Raw genomic sequence first — 10,897 nt, 5'->3', positions numbered from 1 at the left:
AATTTGGACAATTACCAAACGCGTTTTTTTACTTAAAATCAGTTACCGGGAACAAAATCAAAAATAATCATTTCTAGTCAGAATCAGCTCCCGAGAACAGAAGCGTTACCAAACGTGTCCTTAGTGTACTTTTTGGTGTACATGCTGTGTTTTGCTTTCGGAGGATTGTCATCTGTACCAGGTGTAGTATTTTATATGCCTTTCTATAATGTTAATGGAAATGTTTCTTCTTGTACCGTGTCATCGTCTTTAAGTAAGACTGATTTGAGATACCAAATTGTTACGACTAATGCGAAAGTGCATGAACAAATTTAATGATTTGATTAAGAAATAAATCGAAGAAATGAAACTCAAAAATAACAGATTATTGTGATTTGATGGTGTTCATATTTCACAGTGAGAAAATGGCAAGATGAGTCCTATATACAAGAAAGGTATGATTACAATCGTTTAACCATAATCATTTTTAATTTTATTTTTTTATCTAGTCCTATTCTGTAAAGAAAAAAGGTCAGTCACAATGGGGAGAAATTATCAAAAAAAGTCTCAAACTTATTGTACTTATGTCAATTTAGTCTAAAATATTCCAATTTGGCCAATTAAATCTTAAATGTGGTTCATCCAACCAATTTAAACTGGAAATTACTGACATAGATATTGGCTGTGGATATTTTAAATTTAAAAATATATTTTTATTCCCTTTTATTTTTGTTAGTGGCCGGTCGCGAGCCATGAGCCACTAGCCACGATTAGCAAGGGCCGATATCTCTTGGGCAAGGGCGAGGGTCAACCCTACCTAGCCTCATCAGAGCAAGGGTGAGCACCTATTCACTAGACCTAACCAAGCCAACCCTCATTGGGCCAAGCTTAGGCCAACCCTCCCCTAGGTGATGCCCAACGAGGCCACCCTAGCCTAGGCAAGGGTTGACCTCTCTATATTTGGCATGGGGCCCAAGCCAATTGAGGCCAACAAAAAGAAAAAATATATATTAAAAATTGTCTATATTAACGCAAATCTTGTCACATAAGATGATCGATGTTCATGTCAATGATTTCCGGCCAAAGTTGGCCAATTTTAGCCGGATGAACCACATTAGTAAATCGCAAAAGGTTTATAACTCAACTGGCCCCATTAAAAGGTCTAGTATGGAATTGGCACAAATGCAATCGTCTAGGACTTTCTTAATTTTCATGAGTGGGTTTAACCCCAACTCAAATAAATTAATTATAAGAAAGGGCTTTTTTTCATACTCTCAACTCTCTAGGAAGAGGGTGCTCTATATTCACTATATCTCTCACAAGTTTCACATATAGTAAGCACACTTACTACGACAACAAAAATAATCATAAGCGAAAAACTCTATCGAGCATTTCTTCGACATCAACAAGGAAAAGAACTCTATGAGCGTGCAAATAAGTGAAGTTTGCGTTGAATGGTTGAAGTCTCCAAGTTATGGACTCGAATCCAGTACCCCTAGAAATGAAGGACAACGTTCTGTTCGACTCGATCTGAAATAGTGATAAATCAAGCCCACCAAATCAAGCGTCCATAGAATTCTCCACCTCTATCTCATCTCACGATCTTAATTTGCTTATTGCATTGTTTCTCTTACTCTCGCCCTTAAATACTTTAAAGGCATCTAATGCTTCATATTTATTATGAATCAAGTAGAGATACATATAACGTGAATAATCATCTATAAAGGAGATGAAGTATTTCGACCACACGAGTCCATATCCGACTACAAATATCCGTATGTATGATTTCTAATATTTCTGTACTCCTCTTACACCTTTCTTTGACTTGTTAGTCTGCTTCCCTTTATGCAGTCCACACAAGTATCACAATCAGTAAAATCTAATGTACCAAGTACTCCATCATTTACTAATCGCTTAATTTTTTCTATGGAGATATGTCCCAATCTCCGATGCACAACATAGAAGAATGTTCTTTTCACAACACATGTTTTCATACCAGTTTTATCATGAACATGCATCGCATCATAATAGGCATTGTCTTGTAAATTAATTCGAAATCGACAAAATACCACTCCCGACAATTCAAATTTAAATGATAAACATAAGTTTGAATCTGAAAAGTTAAAAGAGTATCCCAAAGGTACAAGTTTTGAAACTGAAATTAAGTTTCTAGAAAAACTATGAACATAAAAAGGTCTTTTTCCAAAATCTAAAACAAAACCACTATTGAGAACTAGTCTATATGTCCCAATAGCTTCCTACATGCGAACGCATCTTGTTTCCCTCAATAGATGCTTTGTTCACTTCCCACTAACTTCCTAAGGGTTTTGAAAACCCCGCAAGGAATTGAAATATGGATTGTAGATCCAGAATCAATCCACCAAGTGTTGTGACTTACATCAATCATATTAGATTCATAACAAACACAAGAGATTGGATTACCTTTTCTTCTCGAGCCATGCCTTAAATTTGACACAATCCTTCCTTATATGCCCTTCGTTTACAAAAGAAACATTTGATTTCTTTCTTAATGTCAGCTTGGGGGAGGTATTTTACCTTTTCCTTTATGCTTACCATAGCCCTTATTCTTTCCTTGTGTTGCCAAATGAGCACTTTCTCCCCAATTCCATAACCAGTCTTTTCTTGTTTTGAACACACATGGTCATGAGTTCATTAATAGACCATTTATTCTTATGTGTGTTATAAGATCTTGAAAAAGGTGCATACCGTTGTGGGAGAGTATTCAGAATATAATACACAAGGAATGATTCAGTTATCTCAACCTCAAGGTTCTTAAGCTGAGCTACAATGTTCCTCATTTGCATGATGTGCTCACGCACACCTCTAACACTAGTGAGCTTCTCAATGATGAAAACTTCATAATCAGTGCCATACATGCGCTTCTCGTAACTTTCAAACCGCGCATCTATAGCCTCCACAAAGCCTTAGCATTGCTATGCTGAGTAATCGAACCACGAATACTTGGAGATATCTTTTAACTCTTATAAACATGGCACAAAACGCGCCGGCTGACGCTCCCATTGGTTATAAAGAGCTATCTCTGCTGAGTGCTCGAACAAGAGAGCAGTGGTTCGTCTTTCCTTTATAAAGATAGTCAATATCCATCCACCCCAATTGAAGAAGAACGACTCCTTCCAAATTTTATAGTTCTCACCATTCAAGACGGAACATCAAACTTAAATTCGAGAAATTCACAAGGTTCGAAACTACATATCAAATAATCACGTTATGTCACAAAAAATTTGGAGGGGCAATATAAATAAATCATGTTTTATAAATGTAAACATGTCACAATATGAATCATATAACATAAAAAAACTACATGTGGGCTAAGTTTTTAATTTAAATAGATTCATAATTACATCATGGAAGAAACTACCATATTATATGCATTTTCTTAATACCTACAGGTAAATTAAGAAAATAATATGATATTTCATCCTAATTAATTATATTAATATAATGAAAATCTTATGGGATAAAAATTCATCATATTAATATAATTAATTACAATCAATGTCCATTTCTAAATATGATCCTGAGGCTTCATCACCGTGTGTTCTTGGCAAAGCTTGAAAGGCTGCTGGACATCCTCAGTGTCACGGCCATTTCTACTAATATTTAGACAAGCAAGAGAGATATTTTAACAGCTTTAACCCTTTGCGACTATGTGATTTTAGATTCCGTTTGTTTCGCTGAAAAGGACAAAGCAAAAATTATTTTTCTAATTTCAATAGTCTTAAATTATTGCTTGTGAAAAGTCGAACACATATCTTCTGGCGTAGTCACTAAGCGAAAAGTGGACTTTTAGATCCCCTTATAAAAACCTCGGGAGGGTCATGAACATTCTCGGCCATATTCGACCTGACGACAAAAGAGAAGCCCCCAACGATGCTCCTGAACTGATCCAATGCACAAGAAAACACCAATAGGAAAACGACACAAATAGTTTATGAATTTTTACCCAATATGCAATGTGACTCCTGAATTTTATCCCGATATGTAATATTGTCCCTAAACTTTTAAATTGTCAAATTGGTACCCAAACTTTTGGAACATATCTAGTGTAAATTTGATTATATGAAGATATTTAATATTATCCATGAGCTTGAATTAATAGAATGACAGTATTCAACATTTTTATATAATCCGGAGACCACATTACATTACATATTAAGATAAAGTTCAGAGACTACCTTACATATTGAAATGGAGTTTGGGAAAAACATTGAATGAATAAAAAATTCATAGATCATGATATACATTCAACCAAAATTTAAGTACTCCAAAACCATCTCTCTCGCTCCTCATGATCCTCCACGCACCTCCATCGTCACCGTCCCCATAAACTACCATCCCCGCCTGCTAACCCAACATTTTTCAACCAAAAGGTCGCCTTCTTTTCTGTCCCGCGTGACCTCTTCATGCATTCCACGCTCAGCTGAGTCGCTAGAAACGATACCGCACTCGCACACTCCACGCCTGCTCATCTTCTCTCTTCTAAGTGTTCCGAGTTTTGCCGAAAGAGTAGTGAAGAGCGATGGCAGGCGAGAATGGGGAGGCAGTGAGGAACAAGCAAGTGATATTCAGGGACTACGTGAGTGGTTTCCCCGAGGATACGGACATGGAGGTGCGCGAGTCGACCATGAAGTTGCGTCTCCTGGAGGGCTCGAACGGCCTCCTCGTGAAAAATCTCTACCTGTCCTGCGACCCTTACATGAGGTTCCGCATGACGAAACCCAATGTCCCGGTTTATGTCGAACCCTTCAGACCCGGTTCGGTGAGCAAGCCTAAGTACTCTTTTCGTTGTCAAGTTCTGTCTCTTTTTTTTTTCCAAAAGAACATAGATAGAGAAAAAGTTCATCGAGAATGATGTGGGTTTTCTTGAGTATAATATTTTTTGTCCTTTTTAAGTTTGCTCTGGGCATTCATTATGTTGTTTTTGGAGAAAGTTGCGGTGTCTCTGCTGATGGATGGCGGATATTATATCCGTTTTCCTTGAGTGTTGGATCATGATCTCAGGTTTGGCTAAATTAATATACAAGGACTTGTCAAGTATTAGTTCTGATTATGTCCGATCATTTGAATCAAAAGGATTGTAGCGACCCTGTGCTGTATGTGTATCCATTTTTTTTTGTTTTATATCATGGCTAAATCTTTTGCGAGCAATTATCGGTGGTTTTGAAAATGTAGAAATTGTTTGTGATGTCGGTATAACATTTGGCGAATGTATTGAAGAGCTTAGGGTGTTGAAAGAGCGTCGCTTGTGCTATTTGGCATAGGAAGTTTACACTCCTTACGTTTACTCAGTCCGCATAATCATGGGATTAAGCGATGCGCGTAATGTGTAAGCATGACGAATGGCAGCTGATAGCTTGCACGTGAAAGAGGACAATGAGATGTATTAATTGAAAAATAAAATAAACCTGACTCTGGGATGAGCAGTGTTTGTTAGGATTCTGATGTATAGCTATGGATTTCAAATTTATTCCCGCTGTGTTAAAATTATGCCATTCTAGGTTTGTTGGAATTTATATCAAGGGTTAAGGAAAACTGCATTTTGACTTACCTTACTTCAATATGACTCGAGTTGCAAACTTTTAATATCAGAAAAAAGTTTAAAGGTGAAAGGGTCTCTGGTAATTGTAGCGCATTTGACTATGAAATTGTCTTTATGTCCAATCATTCCTTCTTGGAAGTACAATGTCTATTTATGTTTGCTAACTTATTCACTTATATTTGAAGTATTTAACACATTGATGCAGCCTATAACTGGATATGGAGTAGCTAGAGTTTTGGAATCCGGGCATCCAAACTTCAAGAAAGGCGACTTGCTTTGGGGTTTGACTGGATGGGAGGAGTATACTCTACTTACTGCACCAGAGACTTGCTTCAAGATTGAACACACCGATGTTCCTCTGTCTTACTACACTGGCCTTTTGGGTACGCTTTTTTATCATCGATTGCAATATCTATGTCTTCTTAATGAATAGGAGGAATCAGATAATTAGGATATTACTCGTAGGGATCTTCATTGTCGATGAGCCTTATGGCCTCATGAAATTGTCTGAATGACAGAACCCTGCAAAGCTGTCTTTTCGCTTTGCGAAGCCTGTAAATCGGTTATTTCTAGAGAAATAGTAGCTTTCCTTGAGAAGAATACATTTCTCACGGGCTTCACCTTTGGGCAATAATCGGACCATTTGAGATTTTGCCATAGCATAACACTCCTACACCTTTGTCTAATTTCTACAAATTTATAATTTGTAGGTATGGCTGGCATGACCGCTTATGCCGGTTTTTTCGAAGTATGCTCTCCTAAGAAAGGAGAGACTGTTTTCATATCAGCGGCATCGGGAGCTGTTGGTCAGCTTGCTGGCCAGTTGGCAAAGTCGTTCGGTTGTTATGTTGTTGGCAGCGCTGGTAGCAAAGAGAAGGTAATCGTGTCACAGTTGATGAGAGCTGTCTTTCTTAAATTTGAGAATGCTCAAGAGAGTGGTGGCACTATTGAATGTACACCATCGTCATCATTTTACTGACTACACTCTTACTGTTCTCTTCCTAATTTCATTCTTTGAGTTGTTTTTGCCGGTATTTTTGTGAAAAAGGTTGATTTGCTGAAGAACAAGTTTGGATTCGATGATGCTTTCAACTACAAGGAGGAACTGGATCTGGATGCAGCACTGAAAAGGTGAGCTATGAGTATAGCAGTGATGATTAAGCAAATAAGCGACTGGCGCACGGGATATAAAAAATGTAACTGTTCCTGACGCCCACTCCGTTTGACTTTTTGTGTTATAAATGTTTAGATGCTTCCCCGAGGGTATCGATATCTACTTCGAAAACGTTGGCGGAAAGATGCTCGATGCGGTGCTGCTCAGCATGAAACTTCATGGCCGAATCGCAGTTTGTGGAATGATCTCACAGTACAATCTCGAGCAGCCCGAAGGCATACACAACTTGACAAATTTTATCCTGAAGCGGATTCGGATGGAAGGTTTCATGGTATCCGATTACTATCATCTCTACCCGAAGTTCCTGGAGACGGTATTGCCTCAGATCAAAGAGGGGAAGATTGTGTATGTGGAAGACACTGCCGAAGGTCTCGAGAATGCTCCGACAGCTCTCATCGGGCTGTTCTACGGCCGCAATGTTGGGAAACAAGTGGTGGTGCTTTCTCACGAATGAGTCGGCTTTCTGTACTTTTCCATCCGCGTCGTCGCCTCTTTTCTCGTGTTCAAAATGGGTTGTTTTCTGTTTGTCTTTGTGTTGCCATTCCGTTGTGCGAGGACACAGAGGTTGTTTGTTTCTTTGGGGATGAATCGGATGATACAGAGGACCATCTGGTTGTGTTGTTTTCAGGGGTCAATGTTGGTAAACGGGGTGGTTTGTAGCTTTTCGCGAATGTCGCTTAGTGTACTTTTTGGGTGCACATGCTCTGTTTTGCTTTCGGAGGCTTGTTGTCTGTCTATGATGTTAATGGAAATGTTTCCTCTCGTACCGTGTCATCGTCTTTAAGTGAAACTGATTTGAGATGCCAAATTGTTACGAATAATGCGGAAGTGCGTGAACAAATTTAATGATTCGAGTAAGAAATAAATCAAAGAAATGAAACTCAAAAATAACGGATTATCATGATTTGACGGTGTGCATATTGGGAGATATCAACAAGATGAGTCCTATATACAATAAAGGTATGATTACAATCGTCTAACCACAATCATTTTTATTTTTATTTTTTATGTAGTCCTATTCTATAAATGAAGTCATTCACAATGAGGAGAAATAATCAAAAAAAAAAATATTACAACTATTATACTTATGTTAATTCAGTCCAAAATTTTTCAATTTGGCCAATTGATATAAAGTGTAGTTCATCTAGCCAATTTTGACTAGACATCACTGACATAAATATTAACCGAGGATAATTTTTTAAATTTAAAAAAAACATGATTTTTTTATTCACTTTTTTTTGCCAATGACCGATTGCGAGCCGCGAACCACCAACCATGGCTAGGGAGGGCCGGTCTCTGTTGAGCAAGAACAAGGGCAAGCACCTATTCACTAGACTTTGCCAAGCCAACCCTTGTTGGGCCTAGCTTAGGCCGACCCTCCCCTAGGCGATGCCCAACGAGGCCACCCTAGCCTAGGCAAGGGTTGACCTCTCTATATTTGGTAAGGGGTCCCAACCAATTGAGGCCAACGAAAAGAAAAGGGAAAAGAAAAAAAAAAAAGACATATATTAAAAAAAAATTATATTAACGCTAATCGTGTCACATAGAATGATTGCTGTCCACGTCAATGATTTTTGGCCAAAGTTAGCCAATTTTAGCCAGATGAACCACATTAGTAAATTGCAAAAGATTTATAACTCAATTGGCCCCATTAAAAGGTCTAGTATGGAATTGGCACAAATGCAATCGTCTAGGACTTTCTTAATTTTCATGTGTGTTTAACCCCAACTCAAAAAAATTACTTATAAGAAAGGGCTTTTTTTCATACTCTCAACTCTCTAGGAAGAGGGTTCTCGATATTCACTATATCTCTCACAAGTTTCACATATAGTAAGCACACTTACTACGACAACAAAAATAATCATAAGCGAAAAACTCTATTGAGCATTTCTTCGACATCAGCAAGGAAAAGAACTCTATGAGCGTGCAAATAAGTGAAGTTTGCATTGAATGGTTGAAGTCTCCAAGTTATGGACTCGAATCCAGTACCCCTAGAAATGAAGGACACCGTTCTGTTCGACTCGATCCGAATTAGAGTGATACATCAAGCCCACTAAATCAACCATCATCACCATGGGCTCTTGGCAAAGCTTGAGAGGCTGCTGAACATCCTTTGCGTCACAGCCATTACTGCTAATAAATAGACAAACAAGAGAGATATTTTAACAGCTTTTAACCCTTTGCAACTATGTGGTCTTTGGTTCTGTTTGTTTCGCCGAAAAGAGCAAATCAAGAATTATTTGCTTAATTTTAATAGTGGTAAATTATTGCTTATGAAAAATCGACTACGTGTCCTCTAGCGTCAATCGCTAAGCGAAAACGGACTTTCAAGTCATCTCATAAAAACTTTGGGAGGGTCATGACCATTTTTCGATTGTGTTTGACCTGATGACGAAAGAGAGGTCCCCAACCAAGAAGAGCGGTGGTGTAAATGACCAATCACTATGCTTCTAAACCGATCCAATGCACAAGAAAACACCAACAGAAAAATGACACAAATAATCTCTGAATTTTGGTCTAATGTGCATTGTGGTCATTGAATTTAGTTTGTTAAATATAGTCCCGGAACTTTATCCTGATATGCAATGTCTTCTATGAATTTTTAAATAGTTTTGGTCCCTTAACTTTACCCTAATATACAATGTCATCAATGAATTTTTAAATTGCCAATTTGGTCTCTGAACTTTTAATAAATGCTTAATGTAATCATTGTACTATATAAGAATATTTAACATCGTCTCTAAGCCTGAGCTTGACCCTAAATTAATGAAATATTAAACATCTTCATATAGTATAGGGATTAAATCAAACATATACCAAAAATTCATAAACTACATTAAATCAATTAAAAATTTAGAGACTAGGCAAGGTCCGGCGAGCGTCAGCCTTGCCTAGTCTCACCGGGGCGAGGGCAAGCACCTATTCATCATACCAAACTAGGCCAAGCAAACCCTTACTAGGCCTTGCCTAGGCCAACCCTCCCCTAGGCGACACTTAGCGAGGCCACCTTGGCCTAGGCAAAGGTTGAGCCCTCCAGATCTAGCAAAGGGGCTCGCGTAGGTGAGGCCTGGAGAAGACAAAAGGGAGAAGAAAAAAAGAAAAAAAAAACTTGTCAATATTAACACCGTTGTACCACATAAAACGGTTGGCATTAGTCAGTGATTTTCTGCCAAAATTGACCAATTTTGGTTTGATGAACTATACCAGTAAATTGTTGAAAGGTTTAGAACTCAATTAGCCACGTTAAAAGATTTAGGACGGAATTAGCAAAAATACAATCATCTAGGACTTTCTTGAAAATTTCCATTTCATAAGTGTGTTCCAATTCTAAATTCAACCCCAACTCACAAAAATTAATAATAAGAAAGGGCTTTTTTTCGTTCTCTCAACTCTTTTGGAAGAGGGCTCTCAATATTCTCCGTATCTCTCACAAGCTTCACACAAGTTAAGCTCACTTGCTAGAATAATAAAATAATTATATGCGAAGAACTCTATGAGCATTTCTTCGACATCAACGAGGAAAAGAACTCTATGAGCGTGCAAATAAGCGAAGTCTGCATTTGAATGGTTGAAATTTCCCAGTTATGGACTCGAATCCAGCACGCTAGAAATGAAGGACAACGTTCTGTTCGACTCGATCCGAATTAGTGATAAATCAAGCCCACCAAATCAAGCATCATCACCGTGTGTTCTTGGCAAAGCTTGAAAGGCTGCTGGACATCCTCAGTGTCACAGCCATTTCTACTAATAATTAGACAAGCAAGAGAGATATTTTAACAGCTTTAACCCTTTGCGACTATGTGGTTTTAGATTCCATTTGTTTCGCTGAAAAGGACAAAGCAAAAATTATTTTTCTAATTTCAATAGTCTTAAATTATTGCTTGTGAAAAGTCAAACACATATCTTCCGGCGTAGTCACTAAGCGAAAAGTGGACTTTTAGATCCCCTTATTAAAACCTTGGGAGGGTCATGACCATTCTCGGCCATATTCGACCTGACATCAAAAGAGAAGCCCCCAACGATGCTCCTGAACTGATACAATGCACAAGAAAACACCAATCGGAAAACGACACAAATAGTTTATGAATTTTTACCCAATATGCAATGTGACTCCTAAATTCTATCCCAATATGTAATGTTGTCCCTAAACTTTTAAATTGCCA

At 38.0% G+C, this 10,897-nt stretch overlaps 1 protein-coding gene across 1 annotated transcript; it reads left to right on the top strand.

Moving 5' to 3' along the window:
• Positions 1-4,491: 4,491 nt before the first annotated feature.
• Positions 4,492-7,407, top strand: LOC104457194 (2-alkenal reductase (NADP(+)-dependent)-like). The gene is made up of 5 exons (XM_039311238.1): positions 4,492-4,780; positions 5,766-5,943; positions 6,271-6,437; positions 6,609-6,691; positions 6,810-7,407. The coding sequence occupies exons 1-5, from the start codon at positions 4,541-4,543 to the stop codon at positions 7,186-7,188; spliced, it is 1,047 nt and encodes a 348-aa protein (XP_039167172.1). The 5' UTR covers positions 4,492-4,540; the 3' UTR covers positions 7,189-7,407.
• The last annotated feature ends 3,490 nt before the right edge of the window (positions 7,408-10,897 follow it).

This window comes from Eucalyptus grandis, chromosome 1, assembly GCF_016545825.1.
Source record: "Eucalyptus grandis isolate ANBG69807.140 chromosome 1, ASM1654582v1, whole genome shotgun sequence".
In the NCBI taxonomy this organism is placed as follows: Eukaryota; Viridiplantae; Streptophyta; class Magnoliopsida; order Myrtales; family Myrtaceae; genus Eucalyptus; species Eucalyptus grandis.
Note: the sequence above shows the minus strand (reverse complement) of the source record. Positions and strands in the feature narration are given on the sequence as shown.